The sequence below is a fragment of the Myiozetetes cayanensis genome, unplaced genomic scaffold (assembly GCF_022539395.1).
Source record: "Myiozetetes cayanensis isolate MyiCay16 unplaced genomic scaffold, myiCay2020 scf9, whole genome shotgun sequence".
In the NCBI taxonomy this organism is placed as follows: domain Eukaryota; kingdom Metazoa; phylum Chordata; class Aves; order Passeriformes; family Tyrannidae; genus Myiozetetes; species Myiozetetes cayanensis.
The window spans coordinates 6,583,089-6,604,135 of record NW_026088185.1 but is presented as its reverse complement, the minus strand read 5'-3'; the positions used below and the strand labels follow the sequence as shown (position 1 = coordinate 6,604,135).

Below are 21,047 nucleotides of genomic sequence, written 5' to 3'. Positions count from 1 at the left end.
TCCCAGCACATCTAACTCAAACAGCTCAGTGTACTGCACACGGCAATGTCCTCAGTTAAGCAGTTGCACAGTCTCAAACATAACCAAGAAGGGCACGTGAAATTTAAATAATCATTCCAAATGCAAATTCATCCATAAAACACAACTTTTCATTCTAAAATGGACAGCTATGTGAGCAAACTCTGTAATTTCAGGTGGCTATTAAGAAACTTAGGTGGAAATTATAAAGTCTGAAAATGTTTCTATTGACCAGCACACCAGCAAGAGCTTCACAGTACACTTGTATAAATAGTGAAAGATCTAACTTTCACATACTTGAACATTCAAAGACTAAGACTCCTATTCATTAAGCATCTTCACTCGTGCACAGATTTGAACATTTCCACCAGTGATGTGTCACCTGTCTATTCACCTCTGCAGAATCAAGCAATTAGTAGAACATACTACACGTGCACGTAACAGGGCTGTAATATAATAACTTTGTCAGACATAGACCAAGATTTTTCTCAGCAAATAAAACAAAATGGTTTGAAACTGGCTGAGAGAAAAAAAAAAAAAAAGCTTTCAATCAAAGTAAGCAAACAAGATTTGAATATTTCCTAAACATGCTCAATTTTAATGGCTTTTTTATTGGAGTCTGATTGTCAAAATCCAGCCCAGTTTCTCCATCCCACTAACAAAATAATCACTGTATTACAGCCGATTTTTCTTTGAATAGAAACTTCACGGGAGCCCTAAGCAAACTCCTGGAATTAGTTTCCTAAGTACCAACACACAGAAAGAAAAATAATAGCTTTAAAAAAATTACCTGGGGTTACAGTTAGCTGAAAGTAATGAAGCTTGTTTGGGTCAGGAAAATTCACTTTACATGTACCTGTGAAGTAAAAGGATAATTTGCATCAGACAATTAGTTCTCCTCTAGTGGGACAGCAAGTATATCATCCTTTACACTCTTCAAATTGACTCCCTTATTAATCCCCACCTTTCAGTCAAGTGATTTCCTGCTACACTTTGAGCATCTCCACCCTATACAGCTATGGGTCACCTGGAACTTCCACTTCTTTCAGCAAACCATGCTTTCCCAAAGGCCTTAAAAATCCAAAAGATTTGCTCTCCTGCATAGTAGCTACACATGAAGGTGACAGCACACAAATCAGCATCTGCCTTACGAGCTTCTGTAACGTTAATAATAATACTAATAATCTGTGTATTAACATTTGACCACACACTGTGACCCACAAGAAGTCACCAGGGGAGACATGGTGACAGGGGATTATTAACACAATGAGATACAAGCTCTCCTGAAAGCCTCATCCAAAAGCCAGTTCATCTGCCAAATTGCACAAGTTTCTGCTGCATAACCAACCATGTGCTTTAACAGCAAAGGTTATGGAGCAGCATAAACAAGACACGATGGGCTTATTCTCAGAAGAGATGAATTTAAGGAGAATAATGAGAATGAAGAACAACTGTGGGGAAAAAATAGTTTAAGTTCACAGCATAACAGCCCTTTGTTTGCATTTGATGACACAAACCAAGTTGCTTTCCCATGCACAAAAGTGGCCTTTCATGACTGTGGCAGAGACAAGCTGTCAAGCTGACAGGAGAGGATGTATATATCCAGGGATATGTTGCAATCCACACTATGTAGTCCTTAGCTTCTTAACCCATCAAGCTGGTTGTTCTTTTTCTGTAGCCAAGGATCTACACATTGATAGAGACATAAACCCTATCTGCCTGAAAAAAAACAACCAGAACTGTACACAAACTCTAGTAATGCACTCGTATTGTAATAACTAAAAATACACATTTCTCACGTGCTTGTTATCCTACAGAAGAACCTACAGAAAAAAGTTTACCCAAAACTAAAATTACTGTGTAAGTTCTCCATAGTCGCCTTTAAGAAAGAAGAGTATTAGAGAAAGGAAGAGTTAAAACAATGCCTCTTCCTGCCCTCCCTTTTTCCTGCTTCTGTTCTGCATTTTTCCTCCACAAGCCACTTACCCATGTTCTTAAAGCCTATTTTAAAGTGGTCATTAACATTTTCAGTTGTTTACTGCTTATACCACAAGTAAGACTCCAGGGCCTTTTTTGTTTTAAGAAATACGGGTCACTTTTGAAAAACTAATTTTCTTTAGTATTTTCGCTATTAACACACACATCAGGTTACATCTTGCATGTGATGCAGAGAAACAGCAGGTTAACTTGTTTCCCCGAGAACTGAGTTGTTTTTCTTTGCCCCAGAATCAGAATCTCCTGTTTTGAAAAGGAGCGAATGGAGGAAAGACAGGCATGAGGCAACAAATGCACCCTTCAGTCCCACAAACCTTTTGCATGTTTTATGAAAGTTAAGCTTCCACTTCCTGACAATTAAATTCTAGAGGCAAATTACCAATTCTCCTTCCAAAGGACAATAATGAGAGTCCACCTTTATACAACCCCTTAAGAGGGAGCAAAGAAAACCTGTTCAAGCTCAGGTGGTGGAGTTTTGCACAGGTTTCCCTAAAATTAACAAATATCATTAGCATTCATACTTCAGTAAAAACATTCAGTTCAATGGTCCTTTTCCCCTTAAAATGCATATCATTAAATGCTATACTTACAAGGTAAATTAGCTTCAAGCTCTGCAACCTCTGTTGAAAGAAAAAAAAAAACAAAAACAACAAAACATTATTTATGCAAGCACAAAGCAAATTCTTGAAGTCCAAATTGGCAGATCTAATTTAAACCGTCCTGTAAATCCAATTTTACTTAAAAATATAATTAAGCTGCAGTGGAAGTTTACCTTGAAATTTCTCTTTAAGCCACTCAATTTGTTACTAAAAAACCTGCCCCATAGACACTGCAAATGCACCCCACTGTGATGGGGACTTCAGCTCTGCCAGGGTTGCTCACACACTGAGCACTGGCATTTCCAAAGCACAGTCTGCTATACATATGCACCCCTGCTCAACTAAAATTCCTTTTTAATTTATTTTCCAAGCATAAAGCCTAAAAGTAATCATTAAAAGAAGGGAAGCAACCTGATTCAGTTGTGTAGCCCCTCAGACCTCTCCCTGACAGGTTACCTTCTCTGGAAGAGTCCCTGCTTTCACCCCCTTTTGTGTATTTTATTGAAGTCTTACTCTCAATGACCTGTATTTCACAGAAGCATGAATAAGATGCAGGAAGATACCTCCCACCTTCACTTCCAAAGTTCTAGAAAATCTCATCAAATCCATTTTTTGCACTTCCTGTGGTCTTTTTATTCCACTTCTGACTTTGCTTTCAGGCCTGCACAGAGACAGACCATTTATTTGGGCTAATAACATGTAAGGGATTTCAGTATCAACTCTCAAAAACACACACGTAAAGAAAACTGTAATTCCAATTTCTTGGCACGGAATCCAAACCGGTCATCACAATAACTCTCCAGAACATTTCCTGCTTCCATGCTTACTCAACCTGGCTGGTCTCTGCAGTGGGTATGACACTTAATTTGACTTCCACCCCCCTTTTGCCTAGCCCAGCCCTGGTGTCCCTCCAGCTGCAGCTTACAACACTGAGGGAAAAAAGCCACCAAAAGACAAGCACTGTGTTTCACACTTACCTAAAAAGTTCACAACTGCACTCTTTAAAATCCCACACTGGAGCAGCCAGAGCTCATTTAACAAAGCTGTGCAGTGAAAGACACACAATGCTGGGGCCATACTTTTGCTAAAAGTTTTGAAAGAGCACTGTCTTCAAAATATGAAAAAAAAAAAAAAATCTAATTCCAGCTATAATCAAGAGCTTTATCTTTACTTTCCCTTCCTGGTTAATAAAAAAAGACATGACAACCAACCACTGAAGGCTGCAGTCATACAAACCTTTCTTTCTCTTTCAATTCACCAGCCTGTCATAGTGGGAGGCACTATCAATTTTCACTACAGGCTGAAGGTTAGGACCTGGCTCTTATTTTAAGGTGCTGACTGCTTTCCTTATTGCTTTCTCTGCTTGTGTGTTGTTCAGCTTAATGAATCCTGCCTGCCCTTTGCTTCGATCCCGAGAGAAGGGAGACACCCAAGGATGGAGCACACTGAGTCCCAGCAGAGGCTGAGCTGCAGTAGCTCTGCTGAGCCAGGGCCTCACTTCTGCCTCCGGCAAGGTTCAGAGAGTTCACTGTCACCAGAAGTCCTTTGAAGTGTGAAAGTTTCCTATAATGTGTTCACACTTCTGTGTTTCCCTAGGTCCTGGTCCAAGAATGAGTGGGGTTTTCTTCTGGAAACATGAAAACAAAACGCTCACACCCAGGAGAAGGGAATAGCTCCCTCTTTCTTTGAAGGTGTGTAAACAGGTGGGAATGCCCTGCTAATTAATCCACACAGAAGCAAGTCCTCCAAAATTAGGGTTTTTAACCAACTCTGCAACAAACCACAAACTAAGAATGAAACAACTTTATATAAAGATAGAAAAGCAGGTAAAGACCTGCTTCAATAACCTCAATGTTTAAAGTAGTAATCAAGTAAGGCAACAGATGTTACTGTTAACTGTGCCATATAAACATACATAAACATTGGTGATTAACCAATTAAGATGCACATTTAACGGGTCAAAGCTACAGTGTTTGTGAGTTTTCCAAATTCTATGATTCTTTGATAGTGACAGTCACGACATTTTTGTATGTTGCTGCTCAAAAAGCAAATATTTTGACCACATCATTCAAGCCCCATTAGGATTCTAATGTTTTAAGTTATGTATTTTCTACATAAAGCAACAACCCTGGCAAGAGCATTCTCTCTAAGAAATTCCCCTTGTGCAGGCTGCCAACTTATTTAACAGATCTGTAACTAAGCAAAGCATGGAAGTGACAATTAGAGCTCCAATGCACTCAACTTCCAAGAGCTCAAAAAGCCTCACTAAATTAAGGAACAAACTTTAGATCTCAATTTTTCTGACCTCCTCTTTCAGAAAATGACTGTCACTACAGCTAAATGGAAAAGAAAATACAACTTGACTACATTTCATAGTCATTTTGTGGAGAATCAGCATCTGTGTCTCAATTCACATCATTAAGATGATGAGACAACCAACCAGCAAATCTAAGTCTCAGGGAATACCATTAGCTCCCAGCCAGCCAGCCTGGTGTTCTCAAAACCTCCTGTGATCTGGTGCAGAAGCACACCTGAGTGGCACATATCCTTACAGAGTCCTGCTTTTGCCCCAGTATGCCCTTGCTTGAACAGTTCCAAATGCTATTTTAAACCCTAAAAAGGACAAAAAGGCAAGGCTTAAAGTTAAACCTACCACAAACTTCGGAAGAGTTGAATGCAAACTGACTATGCGTCAGAAGCAGCCTAGGAACTTCACAGGACAGAGAAAAGCTAAGCCTAACACAAGCGACCAGAGCTATTTATAAATGATTTCACAAACAATAACTCTCCCTACCCCTGACAGTTCTCAAGACAGAAATAGGAGCACAATCCTGCCCTGTGTATGGGCCTATGCCTCCTAATTCTCATCTCTATAGCCTTCCCCACTTAGCTCCTCTGAACTGCACAGATCAGTATTAGAAGTCAAACCAGCCAACTGATATCACCAGTTTTTCAACAGACCAAAAGATGTATATTCTCCTTCTGCTTCCAAATGTTTATTTTAAACAAGATGCTATCAAATCATACCTTCAGCTTCTATACACTACTCCAAAGCTTATGATCCTGACATCAAAAATGAGCAAAAGCCATTGGGGTTGGAAATCTCCAAGTCTGCAATGTATCACTTCATATTTCCGGTGTGCTGAAAATCTGAGACACAAGTAAAGCAATGCCTTGCACCTCCCTTTGTCAGCAAATGGAAAAATGTCTCAGTAATAACTTCTCAAATTAGCTTCAATTCTCATAGCTTGAAGAAAGCAAATACATTGGGTTCTCCTCACTTTTAGTTTCAATGCACACGAAATTCACTTTCATGATCATCTTCCCACTTCCATTCTCTCAAGCTTATACAAAGGCACACCTGAAGTATTTTCTGATTACATAAATCTGCTGGAAAAGCCACAGATGTTGAAGACAACTGAGGAGTAAAACACATTAACTCACTTTCTTATATACTAAGTTATTTCCACTGTCACAATCAAACCAGTACTGATCATTTAAAACTGAATGATGATGTTTAGGTGCACTACAAAAACCATAGCTTAAGGGACAACCTTTGTGATCCATAAGCACACGAGCACTGCTACCACTGCCATCCTGGCACGCTCTCTATCTTGAATTCAATGTAGTAGTCACCTTCATTATACAATATTACTTTTAAATATCACTTTGGCTGTCCTCAGTCCCTTTCAAATTCCCAGCCCCTGTTCCCAACTTAACGAAGTTAAGAGATGAACAGAACATCAGAAGTTGTCTCTGTAGCATAGAACAAAATGAAAGGTGCTGAAGCAAGTGTACTGCTTGCTCTATTTTAACTTGGGCCCTAGGTCCGTAGAATTAGGGCCTTACTCTCCAACTGAGCCTATATGGAAAGCCCAGTGAAAACAAATGTACAGATAAGTCACACTGAGCTTTTAACAAAGGTGTGCTTTATTAAATCCTCCCTCCCAGGTGAGAGAGGCAGCAGAGCCCCTTCAAGCACCATTTCTGTCTGCTCCTCTTCCTCTCGACAGCATTTGCTTTCTGTCTTCTGCAGTTGTTTTCATGTCTTCCACTTGATTTGTCTTGAAACATGTTAATCACTGCTTGGTCTCTCCCCAGACCCCTCTGTCCTGGGCCACAAAGCCTCTCTCCACGACCTGGAAGCCTGAATTACTAATCCTTGCCCTCCCACACCCTCAGAAACCTGTGCCCTCAGTGATTCCCAACTGGTGGATGTTTTCCTGTGCCTTCCCAGGGTTTCAGATCAGAACCAGCAGCACACCCCACACCCCAGGCATATGTGCCCTGCTCTACTCCCAAACGTGTTCTGTTAGTGTCTGAGATAATCAGCAGGGGATAGGCTGCTGCCAAATCCTCTTTAGCAGCCATGACTTTAACACTCTAGAGGAAAAACAGCTGGAAGAGAATAATCAACTGCCTCAGAATTACTTCCCTAAACAAAACTTTATGGATAGAGATATTTCCATTCATATGTCCATGAAATAACCCAACAAAGCAAATGCCCTGAATATAAAACAACAGTGGGCATGTAAACAATCAAAGGAATGGCTTAGAAAAACTAACAAAGGGTATCAGTATTTTAAGAGTAGCTTTTTCACAGAAGTGTAGAAAAGCCTGTTTAACTTGACCCCATCACTAAAGCCAAGGACAGCACTGGGCAACACTATTTCTGATGCTGAGATTTTTCTTCACATCCATATAGGACAAACAGCCAACATCACACCTAAATTATCACTTATTCTTCCTCCTTTGGGCAGCATGGAGTTGGTCTGTGTCAGTTTTTTGAAGGTTTGAAAGCATCATCAACACTTAGCTGTGTATGGGTCATGCCCATCTACCCTTAATCCAAATGGCATTGATCTATTTACCAGTCCATGTACACAACACATTTGAGCACTGCAAGGTTGTCACTGTGACAGCACATCCTCCAAAGAGATCCCAGACTGCCTTCCTGGACTGGGCTCTATCAACACAAACAAGGCTCTCTTAAACTTACCTCCAGAGAAAAACCAGACACTGTCTGTGTCCGGATAATATCCCAAGCAAAGCTGGCAGACATCTGTCTGCAGAATTTATTAGACTATCACCAATTTACTGTGGATCAGAAATAGGACAGTGGTGCTTCACTGCTGACAGAACGCTCTGGGCCTCTTCTCATCTCCTCCTCTTCCCTTGCTGATGGCCAGGATTTCTCTTCTTTTATGTAGAACAGATTATTTTTTAATTCACCACTGCCAGGAGACTGATTTAGACTTTCACCCACTCTGCAACTGCCATCTGTTTGTTTCTTAACTCCAGCCCAAACACTCACCATTAACAATCTATACTTACAGCTACTCTTCCAGCCTCCTATAACTTTGTAATGCAATACAGCAGCCTGAAGTTCAGCTGGGCTACTACAGTTCCAGATAATCAGGCAATAAAAGATCCTGGTGCTGGTCTAGATTCAGAGCATCACTGGTTTATGCATACCTTGAGCAGGCAGCCCTGCACTCCCTACCAAACTCATTCCTGCAGATCTTTACATGGCCTAAAAACACTGTCAATATCACAAGTTCACCTTCACTCAGGCTCTCAACATCCTAGATGCTGCTGCAGTTGGTCTATCTTAAAGTGCTGGAGAAAATTCTAGAAACTTTTGTAGACAGATGGTCTACATTTAGCTTAAAAAATAGCTTAAAAGAAATATCCCCAACAAGTCTTTCACACTGGCTACTGAATTTCTCTCTCACTTTCAGTGGAGTTGTACTAAGATGATCTGCTTCTACTGTCAGTTCCCATTTGAGTCCAGAAACCACCCTAACACAGCTGCTCCTACAATTCTTCTGAGAGAGCATCAGGATTGGGAGAGCATCCCCTCCTGCCCCCCCATCTCTGGCCTGCTCTACAATTTCAGTAACTCTTAACGGGTTTTGGCCCTTGCACAAGAGCTCGGTGGTGAAGCATTCCTTAACTCTTCCAGGAACTCTTGCCAGGCCAAGGTGGGAGCAGCACTGACCATACCAGGAACTCCTGCTGCCTCGATAAGGCGGGAGATGAGAGGAGGAATAATCAGTTATCCCCTGACAGCTTTGGAACATTCCTTATCTGAATTATAATCCAAGTGAAATGGTACCATCCTCACTCGAAGGACAGACAATTCCAGTAGTTTCCAAAAAGGCATTAAACATGATTCTGGAGGGGGATTTTTCAATAGGTATACACTTGTAGGCACACATATCCATGTGTATGTGTTACCTTTACACATTTGTCTCTCTCTATACCTTTGTGTATCTGTGTGTATTGACTTGAACACCCCATAACGTAGTATACATGTTATCTTGAATCTACAATAGTGTTATGTTTACAGATGGTTAGTGATTAGTCCAACATTTAAGTGCTTTTATGATTAAGTGATGCTAAATTCTTTAGACATAAACTGTTGACTGAGTCCAATCCTAACACTGGATCCAGACACACTGAGACTCATCCCCGAAAAGGAGTTCAGAATCAAAGAGGGTTCACTCTGAACCTCATGACTTAATTAAGGGTCTCCTTGCCACCTTCACTCTTTCCACTGCAGCCTCTGTAGAAATCATTCTTAACTGAATCTAACTTGATTTCCCTTTACATGTATTCTCCATGCAGTAAGAAGCAGCAGAAACCTTCCCAAACTTCTTTGTGCTTTTGCAAATTTACATTTAAGCACATTTTCACTGTACCTTTGACAGTGACTCTAAGTGGCATAAGCCACTCATTCCACAGCAGGGATACAACTTCCATGCACAATCAGATGAGGATCCAGCACTTGTCAAAGGCACATGAGCAGTGACCTGCTTTTACCATTTGACAGTTTGGGACTCAGCTCATTCAATACTCAAGTCTGTGCTGGTTTGCTAATGCAGCCACAGCAATTACAGTGTCAATACTAATTTTCTATAGCTCATGTTCTCTTCCCCCCGGCAGACTTTGGTAAGGTTTTAGCCCTAAAAATGAAAAACATGACCGCTCTAAGGGTAGAGTCTTATGGCACCTCACACTATACCAAGCATTGCAGTTGAAGTGCATTTATATTGCACTGCTCTCTTCCCCTCAAGTCTACACCTGGAGGTTTAGCAAAAATCTCAGATTATATATATTTAGTCATTTGGCTTTGTAGCTTAGCCTGGTTTAAAGAGCTTATTTCTCCTGCCTGAATCTTCCTCCCTCAGAACTGGAGCTAACTAAGGATTTCCAAACTGGAAGTCTAAAGCAAGTTCTTTTCAAGAATGATCACATCAGGGTTATTAAACTTCCCTGTCCTTAGAATTGTACAAAGAGAAAACTGTGAGTATAACACTCCTACAGTCCAGCTGAGGCACTTCCCAGGGCACTGAGGCAGCAGCATTTGCAGTGACACTTTGCTCCAGTGCAGTTATATGACAGAATTTACCCTATTTTGAAAAAAACCCATATGCAATGCTAGTTAGGTAATATCAGTCAGGCAAATACACCCTCGTCAGTCTCAAATCATTCTGAAACAAGACCAGGAAATTAGAGTTTCCTCTGGCTGGCATGAGCCCTAATAGTGGCAGCTTACACATCAACAGCAGCATATTTGCTATTGATCATTTTCAGCAGACACATCCACCTAAGGAACATATGCCTTGCCACTAGAGCACTACAGAGCTGGAGTATTAAAACACTCAACTATTACCAGAGGGAGTAAATCTAAGTCCACAGTAGCTGCAAAGTGTCAGCACCTACAGATTTTTTAATTATAATATTATCTACGCTACAAAAAAAAGAGCTGACCCTGATTTCACTACAAAACAGTTTAATTACTGTCTCACAAACTACCCCATTTATCCAGAACTGCCACAAAGTAAAAGTCAGGGGCTTTTTTCCCCCACTAGTAAAAACCTACAGCAGCCTTCCTAGAACGCACCCTATTGCAATACAAAAATGAGCACTGTTTTTTTTAACTCCCAGCTTCATACTCAGCTTCTAGAGACTCCAGGCCCACAAAAATATCACCTTGCATTGCTTTTTTTAAGCTTTTTAAACTTTTCTGCCTCTGACCTGTACCATTAAAGACCACTGGAACAGTGTTGTAATCCTTAGGGTGATTTTTCCTGTCATCCTGTTTTCGCTCAAAAAACACCTTCCTAGCAAGACAAATATACTACTGTTGATATTCTCCTCCTACATTCATGTGGCAATTTTTATCAGGTTTTAGTTGATGGCAGAGGTCCTGATGATGGGCTAATTTTTCAGCAGAGTAAAGAGGACACTTGTTTTGGTTTTTACCATTCAATGAAAATAAGTGTCCTACAGGTAAAGAGCAGCTGCAGATGAGATGTCTGTCAGTGTACACCCTACAGCAGTAATCCTGAGATAAGTCACGAGCCATTTCAAAAATACCGTTTGATATTCATGTGCAATTTACTGTTGTTTACTGGCAACACATCTACAACCCCCAAAATATTTAAATACAAGTCCCTTTCACCTTTAACAAGTAATTTATCGCGCACAGACACCCTCCGAGTAGAATCCGACGCTGGGTTGGACGCACGGGGTCCTCTGACACCATCATCCCGCTTCAGCTTGCTTGCCAGTGTTAGCATTCCTGCTGCTTCCACCTGGAACACAAAGGGAGAGCAAAGCCCATCACCAGGAATGAAGCACTGGGGGTGTAGAATGAAAACAACTCACAGTTGTTGAATAAGGGACGAACTTCCACCACATTCTCGGCAAACACAGAAGGTGCTGCTCACAGCTCACACAACTGTGCTTAAAGATGAGGATGGCTCAGAGAACAATTTTGTTGGGGCTGTGAATGCTGAAGGAGCTACAGTTTCTTAGGCCAAGGGGAAGCTCAGTTTTGCAGGAGAAAGGTCAGGCTTACATCAATGTTTACAGTGCAGTTTCACTGCTTGACACTGCTCCTTCCTAAGAACTGCCGGGGAAATACCCCGGCAGACAGTCTGCTGCAGCCTCCACATCCACACCATGCAGGACAATGTTCAGAGCTGCTTTTCAGCTGGCCAAAATACAAAAAATAACAAAGAGAAAGGGGGCAGAGATCACTGGAACTATTCTCTAACACTAGGAAGTGACCTCTGAGGCAGCTCCTGGGACACAGGAAAGAGACTTAAGCTGCAAACAGTGCAATGATCCAGGCAGCTGCACAACAGGAACTCTCCACAGTGCAAGAAGCTGCATACAGAGACTCAATAACTGAAATGGAGGGTTTTGCTGTGTTTGCCAGCCACTCTAGAAGATAACTGCAGTAAACAATTACAATAAAAGGTGGACAGAATGCCAAAGTCATTAAACCAAAACATCCACTCTTAATATACTTTGACACTACTCCTAGTTAAAGGTAACTCCTTCTTAAGTTTGGCAAAACCAACATAATGCTGACAAGACCTAAACCCTTCCACCACTAAAACGATAGGAGAAATTTTCATCCTTTATGTCATATAAATTATTTCAATCAAATAAAGGGGGGGAAATTGCAAAAAGTCAAGGTATAATCTTTACTTGGGGGTTGAGAAAGACATAATAGATAAACAAGCAAAAAGGTTTAAAAAAAGGGAAACATGTATTTCACAACAGTCCCTAACAGTAGGAAACTCTGGTGAGTCTACAAGGAGGTCAAGTCCTCTGAAGCTGACAAGTGTGCGTGTCAGCTGCAAAATATATTTAAAAACAAAAGTAATGTTCAGTGTAAATGTAAAATCCAGCTGGCTCAACCGAAACATACAGTAAGTTTTTTCGTCCTGCTACCCCAGAGAAAGGAAGAATAAGCAGGCAACACAGTCCTTTTTTCCTTGGAGAAGGGAAAACCAACAGCTGTTTAAAAAAAAAAAAAAAAAAAGGGAGAAAGTGGGAGTAGGGGAGCCTGGGAATTACTGAACAAGGTTCTACACGAAAAGAAAAAACATAAATCTGTAAATTGCAGGCAAGCTCTCCCCTCCAAAAAACCTCCATCTGTTAGGTGCCAATTCCAAATGAAATCAACTCCGATGGACACTAAACGCCTAAATATCTTTATAGCCTGTCTCGGAAAACCGGGAAACCCAAGAGAAGCGTGACCATTGCGGAAATCATTCGCTTCAGCTACACTCCAAACTCCAGTGGAGCACGGCAAGGAAGCCCCCAGCAGTTCAAGCAAAGCTTCTCCGCTGCAGAACCCCAGGGAGACGGAGGAACTGTGCTGATTCACAGGGAAGGGCGCGAGAGCCCCGGGAATTCTCCAGCTCCGCCGGGAGCCCCTCGGCAGGGGTAGGGCAGGGGGATCGCTGCGCTCCGAGGGCCGGCAGAGCTGGGCCGGGGGACACAGGCGGGCCCCGAGGCCCGGCGGGCCGGGGCCGCCCCGGGAGCTGTGGGGGCGCCGGGAGGGGCCAGGCCCGGGCTGGAAGGGCTGAGGGAAGGGGGGTGGCTCGCACGTACCTGAGCGCGGCTTCAAGGCCCGGCTGCCGCGGCCAACACCATCCCCGGCACCAGCCAAGGCAGGAGCGGAGGCTCCTTCCAGCTCCCTCTCCCTCCTCCTCCTCGTCTCCTTCCTCCTCCTCGTCTCCTCCTCCCTCCCTCCTCCAGCGCAGATCTCGCGAGAGCACGGGTAGGGCCGGGCAGTGACCCCGCGGGGTTCTCGCGAGACTTGGCGGCTGTGGCGGCGTGGGATGGCCGCTGGCGGCCGGGAGGGCGGCGCCATGTTGGGGCAGCCCCTCAGGGGGAGGAGCTGCCCTGTCCAACTGTGCCCGGGAGGGGAGTGAAGTCTGCCGGACGAGCTGTGTGTCCCCAGGATCAGTTTTTCCTCACCTTTTGTAAGCAGAAAAAAACTCTGATATCATCGAGTCCAACCTGTGACCCGACACCACCGTGTCAAGTAGACGTCCAGTCTCTCCTGAAACGCCTCCAGAGAATGGTGACTTCACCACCTCCCTGGGCAGCCTATTCCAATACCTTCCGTTGTTTCACAGTGCCCTCAGAGAGCTGTGGAAAAGGGCGTGATTCAGCTGTAATATGAATTACGTTTGAGTCTGTGGCAAATAGCAACACACCAAGACGGGAAAAAACAATTGTCAGGGTGATTTCACTAGTGGAACATAACCAGGCTTGCTGCAACCCCTGCCTTAGCACCTGCTTAAAATGATCAAGTGTTTGTACATTCCAGCAGCAGATTAGTGGAAGCAATAGTCAATCAGGTGGGAGCAACAGTGAATCAGATGAAATCTGTAAAAAAAAAAAAAAAAAAAAGAATCATAAGAGTGCATTTAGTAATTGAGAGTGCATTACCTGGGTATCATAAATACTCTGACCAAAATCTTTAGAAGCTGAAACAATTGTGTTAAATCAGCCCCCTCCACCTGCAAAATAGGTGCATAAACTAAAATTCTTCCATTTGGTGGCTTCCATTTAACAAGGGAATCAGGCATGAAAGCAGCATCCAGGTTAGAAGGTGTGATAAGGCAAAGCTAGAGACTGAACACAAGGAAAGTTTGGCTGACAGCTGTTGAAATACTCACTGTGTCCTAAACCTTCACTGGAACGATACTACCACATCTTCCCCCCAAAGAAACTAGAATTTAGCTTCCTCAAATCTAGTTAAACCAGCACAGGACCCATGCTCTGAGGCCTTAAATTGGCTTAGTGCTCAGCTTTTCCCTCCTGGCACTCCTTCTGGGAGTCTGCAGGGAAAGCTAAAGTGCTTCTTGCCCACCTCCAGTCACCTTCTGGGAAAAGCAGAGGACTTACCCTGAGCTACAAAAAGCTGGCAGGGGCATTAGCCTAACACTGGCCAGCTGCAGCACTTCCCAGCTCCATCCCTGTCCCCAGCAGTCCTGCTCCCAGCTCCTGAGGAGCCTGGCTGCCCCATCACTAGAGCCTACAGCCTTTGCCTGGCAAAAGGAACAGTGTCTTGATAGATACCTCAGTGAGAGCAGGACAATCTAAATACACCTGTTTTGGAGGATGAATAAACACCATCTTGCCTCCTTAGGCTTTTCTCTCCGGATCCATGCATTGTTTGGCTATCACAGCACAGCACTGTAGTTCAGGAATGTTCTGAAAACAACCTCCCCCACCAGATGTTGGCTACAAATAGGCTCCAGAGAAAGGGATTTCTTGCAAGACTTCAAAACTGAAGGATCAAACTGTGACCAAGGTCAGGAGATTGGATGCCAAACAGGCACTGATGGCATCTGCCTGTTCCTGGGAGTCCGTGGCCAAACAGACAAAACATTGGAGCTGTCTGGTTTTTGAGAGATTAGCTGTGCCTCGGTGTAACCAAACCCAGGAGTCCACGTGCAATTCCAGACACACCTCTGGGGCTTTTCCTGCCTATCTGTAGTGTTGGCCCAAGGGCATTTCCCTCCTGATGGGTTTTCATTGCTTCGGGTGCTGCTCCTGCCATCAGGTGGCAGTAGATGAGGCATGGCCAGTTGATAAAATCTACTAAAGCTCCCCAAAGAGCCCAACATCCAGGCTTTTTTCCCCTCCCTGTCCCCAAATTAAATGGAATGAGGTTTCATTTGGACAATGTCCTTGCAAGGATGTGAGTGCAATACCTGTACTGTTGTATTACAGAAAAGCATAGTAAAAAGCATGATGACAGCTTGTCTGCTTATGTTATCTACTTTATTAAATGGCATGCAAGAAAATAATTTATACAGGCAAATATGCATAATATACTCTGTAATAAATAGCAGGTAAAAAAATAGATTTTCTTGAAAACATTTTGAAGACCATCAAAACAAAGATATCCAATAAATACGTTCATTTCCCATTCTTTCAGGAGGAGCATTTCTTCACCTCCCCCTGAGACATTTATAAGTACACAATAAATGCCAATAATTTAAAAGATTGTGAAAAAGAATTGTTCTCTGAGCCCACATGAGTAAGAAAAAAGGCTTAAATAGGAAGTACAGTCCAGCGATGCAATAGCAGTTGTTTTTCCCAGTCCTTGGGGTGTCCTTTGGGGCCGGTGGTGGGGGCTAAGAGCATCGCTCCTGCAGGGCAGTGCACTTCAGGTCTTCCAGCACCTCGAGGACGTGGCGGACGGCGTAGTCCTGCAGGCAGCCGATGTTCTCCTGCGGCGGGGACGGGGGCTGGGTTAGTGCTGGGTTCAGGGTGCAGCCATGCAGCCACTGACACCCCGAGACCCCCTGGCCCTGCTGACCCGACTTACCCTTCCCATGGCCTCCTGCAGGCTCTGCAGCCACTGGCTCACTTCCCCCGAGGGCTGATGTGAGGGAGACACCTGCAAGGGAAGCAGCAGGGTAAGGACCAGCGATGCCCCGTGGCGCTGCCGACAGCACCAGGGCCACGGAGCTGGCACAGAGTGGGGGACTCGGGGGCACTCACACAGCCCCGCAGATGCTCCCGGGCGTGGGTGAGGAAGTCCAGGGGCCGCTGGCGCATCTTGGTGAAGCCAGGGTGGGTGGAGAGCTGCAGCATCGTGATGGTGAAGTCCAGCTCGGCTTCTACCAGCACCACTCGGTCGCGCACCTGTGGGCAGGAGTGTGTGGTTAGGGACACAGAGAGCCAGGGCTGGAGGAGGGGGGTCTCGAAGACCTGCCCGGGGTGCATGTGAGAGTGAGACTGGCTGACAGGAGAGGTGAGCCCCCTTGTCACAGCATTGCCTCGCTCTTACCGACAGGTGTGCCGGCATCCACTCCCGATCGAAGAGCCAGATGTTGCAGTCGCGGCCCGGCTGCCTGATCTTGCGCTGCTGGCACAAAGCAAGAGAGAGACTGAACAACTGTCACTGTGACTTCTGGCGATGTGCAACCCTGCCCGCCGTGCGGGGTTTGAAACCGGGACAAAATTTGGCTCAGCATCCTTCACGTCCCCAAACTCTCATGGAAAACATCCTCCTCCTCCCCACACTTCTGCAGAAAACATCCACCTTGTCACTCAGGTCTCAAATTCAGCATCTCCTCTGCCTTGCCCCCCTCCCCAGCCCAGCCCCAGCGATACTCACAAACTCCTTCTGCATCTTCTTCACAGCCTCCTTCTCATCCCTCTCGATTTGCCTGTACCTGAACAGGCTGCAGCCCTTCCTCGGGGGTTCATGGGGAAAGGCAGCCCCCAGGCTGACCTCCAGCACCAGCACAAGCAGTGGGGCGAGGCAGAGACACAGCATTTTGTTGACAAGAGCTCGATGGTGAGCGGGGGGTTACGATGGGATGAGGAGGCTGTGGTGCAAGATGCCAGAGAGGATAAATCGGAGGACTCCGGGGAGGATTCGCTAAACTCCTGATGCAGAGGTGCCTGACAGGTGCCACAGGTGGCTCTCTCGGCTGTGGAGCTGCTGGGCTGTCCAGGGGAGCAGCTTTGCTCTGCTGGCTGTGGATGCCTTGCTGCCCCATCTCTCCAGCTTTTTATTCCTTCCACCTGCCCGGTGTGATTGCGCTTTCAAGTTAGAAGGAAACTCCAACGCCTGGACTAAGCAGCTCTGGAAACAGGAAAGCGAAAGCTCCGGTGGCGGGATTCCCGCCTCCGTTACCTGCCCTGCTGCCTCCAGCCCTGCCCTACTCCGCCTCGACGGGGCGAGCGCGCCGGCGGTGAGGGATGCTCGGGCTGCCTCCAGCACACACCCTCCGAGGGGGCTGAGCCTGGGGACGCCGCCGCCACGCCGAGTGGCACAGAGGTGCTGGCAAGTGCGGGGACACCGGGCACGACCCACCCCCGCCCCACGCTGAGCGCTGCGGGAGACCCCGGGCACGCAGCCCCCCAGGGACAGCAGACTTAGGGTAGCCAGGAGGGTTTCAGTGCCTCCTGCGTGGCAGCAGCAGTCCATGCCTCGGTTTCCCCATAGGAAGGGCCATGGCAAGGAGTGGGGGGAGCAGCGGCAGGGAGCAGGCACTGCACGGCGCACGCTGCAGGCACGAGCTTTATGCTTGTGTTATCCCGGGGGACCAGGCGTGCCACCAAAACAGGGGAAAAGGTGAAGGCAGAAGCACTTCCACCTAACGTTTTCCAGGTGGGACACAGAGTCGTGAAGGGAGGCTGCCGGAAATGAGCAGGGCTGCCACCCTACAAGCCGCTGGGTCTGGCTGGGTTTCCCTCCCTGTTCAACCTGGAAACACAAATACGGTGCATTGACATCCCTCCAGTGATGGGGGGAGCGGTGCCCCCGGTCAGCAAACTGCCCCTCTCTCGAGGTAACCTCCTGCAATCGCTGCTGAGCTCTTAGTTTTGTGCATTCATCAAGCATTAAATACAGAAAATGAGAGCAATGCCTGGATCTAAAAAGACAAGATGGTAAGGCAGCAACAGGCATAAATGCACTTTGCAGCGTCGTGTGGTGGCTGTGCACAGGAAAACACTGATCCAGAAGGACTTGATTTTTAATGTTTGCATTTGGAAATAAACTGCTGATTTCAAAGAATCCAAGAGAACAAGAAAAGTTCTTGAGCAAGCCTGTGGAAAGATACACCCATGGGTGGGCAGAGTGGCATGGATGTGGTCATGGAGGTGGACATCATCCAGTGCAACCCTTGCTCTGGCAGGGTCAGCTGGCATGGGTTGCCCAGGACTGTGTCCAGTTTAAATAACTCCAAGGATGGAGTGGCAACTCCACAGCCTCTCTGAGTGTTCTTTTGTGTTCAGATACCCTTTCACATGTTTCAGGTTGTAGCTTTTTTCTGCTGTGCTGTCAGTAGGCACCACCAAGAGTGCCTAAACCTCCTTTTTCAGCCTTTCCTTGTAGGAGAGATGTTCCTGTCCAACATCTTCATGACATTGATTCAACTCTATCCAATATGTGCCATGTCTCTCTCCCCCTGGGGAGCCCAAACCTGGACCCAGCACCCCAGGGGTGGCCTCACCAGTGCTGAGTAGAAGGGAAGGATCACCTCCCTCATCCTGCTGGGAAACACTCTTCCCAGTGCAGCCCCAGATACCATTCACTTCTTTGCCACAAGGACATGTTTCTGGCTCATGTTCAACCTGGTGCCCACCAGGACCCCCAGGTCCTTTTCTGCCATGCGTGGTTTCTATCTGGGCAGCCCCCAGCACGTCCTGGTGCCTGGGGCTGTTCCTCTTCAGGTGCAGCCCATTTCTCCAGCTTGTCTAAGTCCCTGTGGACAGCAGCATGACCCTCTACTGTGTCATCCACTTCTGCCAGTTTGGGGTCACCACAAAACTTGGTACACCGAGGGTACCCTCTGCCTCATTGTCCAGATAATTTCTCAAGAGGCAGAGCAGGACCAGCTGTTGACTCACAAGGTCCATCCAGCCCTTCCTCTGCTCCAGCAGCATCTCAGATTGCTCAGGTTTTTCCTGGAAAACCATGATGGAAATAAAGAAGAGGAGGGGGCAGCATAGATGGGACAGTGAGTATTTTTACCTTGACCGAGTTGGATGCAGATACAAGAGCCAGGACAGTAAAAGATGGTGGTAAAAGCGTGGTGGGCACAGGTTTTCCAGCCACAGATATGGCCACAGGACCAGGCTCCCGTGCCAGCCTGCCCCCTGGGAACAGGCTGAATGAGGTCAGTAATTAAAAGCCTGAGCTCTGGGCTTGGCTCCTTCGCCTACCCTCTCAGTAAACAGGACAACAGCTCTGTGTTTCATTTCATTTCCTTTCATTTCCTTTTCTTTTCCTGTGTTTCCATTAAAGAAAACCACAGACTTAGAAGAATAATTTTGGTTTGGTGCAACAAAGTCCATGATCGATATAGCTCTGAAATAAAAGCCCAAACCAGCATAAATAATGCCATGTATGTCGCTCAAGTGAGGCACAGCTCAGCTGGAACAGACAGTACCTCAGCAGAAAATCCCAGCAGTTTTAAAAAAGAAATATGCTCCTCAATGAGAGAGGGGTGATCCACCGTGAACCACTGTCCCACACAACAAATCCCTGCCGAGACGCTCTTGGGTCACCCGTCTGGTCACAGCAGCATCACATCCCCGTGGGACCCAGCTTTGGCTCCTGTTTCCCATCACTGTGGCTTTTATGTCCCAGGTGTCATTTCTGTTTGGAGAAGTAAAGCGAAACCTTGTGTCTTCACACACACAAAAGGAAATTCAGAGGCACCGAAGAAAAGCGAAAGCTGGGGAGGTAAAGCTGGGCCATGAGTGTGGCTCTCAGCCCTCAGGGTGGGTGGGATGGAGGAGTGAGGATCTCTCCTGGGTGCCTTGCTCAGGTATTTGTGCCACACTCACCTGCAGCCACAGCCAAACCCCCAGGAGCCTGGCTGAACAGAATCAGGGGATTTTTCCCAGTGGGATGTGGGCTCTTGCCATCCTGGGCCTTGGTATGCATCTCACACAGTGATGGTGATGCCATGCTCCACCATATTCCAGTCCAGCCAGCAAGGCCTGGCTGAATTCACCACAGCTCCTCCAAACTGTGCCAGTGGCAGCTCCTGCCATGGCAGGGGAGGGTCCCCCCCGGCCAGCATGGGCTGGGGACACCACACAGTGCCTGGCAGGGTGTGCAGGACACTGGGGACCCACCACAGCCATTGCTCCAGCCCCGGCTGCAGACACTGCTATGCCAGGAGAGCGGCATGGAGGAGGATGGTGGAGCCCCCTTGGATTCATGTGGCCCAGCAGGCTGGAGCCACTTGAGCTTGCTCAGAGCAAGAAATCCCAGGCACGTAGGAAGTTCCAGGTGTGAGAAGGAAAGTGAAACATGGCTGTGGACAGGGCACCAGCACCAGGTAAGGTAATTGCTCCATGGTGACTCATCAGCTGCTACGTGGCACGAGCGTGGGAAAATCCTGGGCAAAGGCAATGCCACTGGAGTGGGCAAGGATGAGCCCAGGTGGCTCCTTCCTGTCCCTTTTTGTAGCCAGCAGGCTTGTCCAGGAGGAATTGGCTCCTGCTAAAGTAACTAGTCTGGGAAAAGAAGATAGAAGGGACAGAAACTGTGCCCCAAAAAAGCCATCTTTAAAAATAAACCCCCATGTGGTGTGTGGGAGACCTGCCCAGGGCCTGATGGTGCCAGGACAGGGGACATCAGGTGGGCTCCACTTAGCAGCCATTGCCCGACCTGTCCCTGCCAGCCCCGGGTGTCAGTGCCACCAAAGTGCCCCTGGCCCAGCTACGTGCCCCAGAACCCTTCAGCACCTCTCTGCACATGAGCTGTCACTGCTGTGATGGTTTGTGCTGTGCCCGAGCACAGTGGTGATGCAATCCCCGGTGTTACATCACAGCCCATCGCCTGCAGCACCATCCTGGGGACGCACAGAGGGAAGGGCTGAGGTAATTACTGAGCAGACTTAAACCAACTTGTTTTAAATTTAAATTTAAAATGAGGAGAAAGCCCAAATGCTTTTTCACCAGAACTTTGCCCACTACTGTAGGGACATAGCATGTTCCCTCCTGGGGGTTCCCTCCCGGGGGTTCCCTCCCTGCCCTGGTATGGCTGTGGGTATGCCCCTTTCCAGGACAAGCCTGGCAGCAGAGCTGGAGATGCCCCAGCCAGTCAGTGCCCTGACAGGCAGCCAGTCAGGC

General features: G+C 46.4%; 2 protein-coding genes across 4 annotated transcripts in view; both read right to left on the bottom strand.

Moving 5' to 3' along the window:
* The window catches only part of UBE2F (ubiquitin conjugating enzyme E2 F (putative)), a 62,782-nt gene extending 49,610 nt beyond the window's left edge, over positions 1–13,172 (bottom strand). For all 3 annotated transcript variants that reach the window (XM_050340077.1, XM_050340078.1, XM_050340079.1), the window contains exons 1-4: positions 13,032–13,172; positions 11,083–11,215; positions 2,604–2,633; positions 809–874 (exon numbers count right to left, since the gene is read on the bottom strand). In XM_050340077.1, the coding sequence (XP_050196034.1) occupies positions 809–874; positions 2,604–2,633; positions 11,083–11,200 (214 nt within the window). In that variant the 5' untranslated portion in view covers positions 11,201–11,215; positions 13,032–13,172. The remainder of the gene's footprint in view (positions 1–808; positions 875–2,603; positions 2,634–11,082; positions 11,216–13,031) is intronic.
* Positions 13,173–15,336: 2,164 nt separating this feature from the next.
* Positions 15,337–16,338, bottom strand: LOC126652882 (interferon lambda-3-like). Its single transcript, XM_050340083.1, has 4 exons — positions 16,234–16,338; positions 15,945–16,088; positions 15,769–15,840; positions 15,337–15,670 (listed from the first exon to the last, which is right to left on the bottom strand). Exons 1-4 carry the CDS (start codon positions 16,249–16,251, stop codon positions 15,575–15,577), a joined length of 330 nt encoding a protein of 109 aa, XP_050196040.1. The 5' UTR covers positions 16,252–16,338; the 3' UTR covers positions 15,337–15,574.
* Between the last annotated feature and the right edge of the window lie 4,709 nt (positions 16,339–21,047).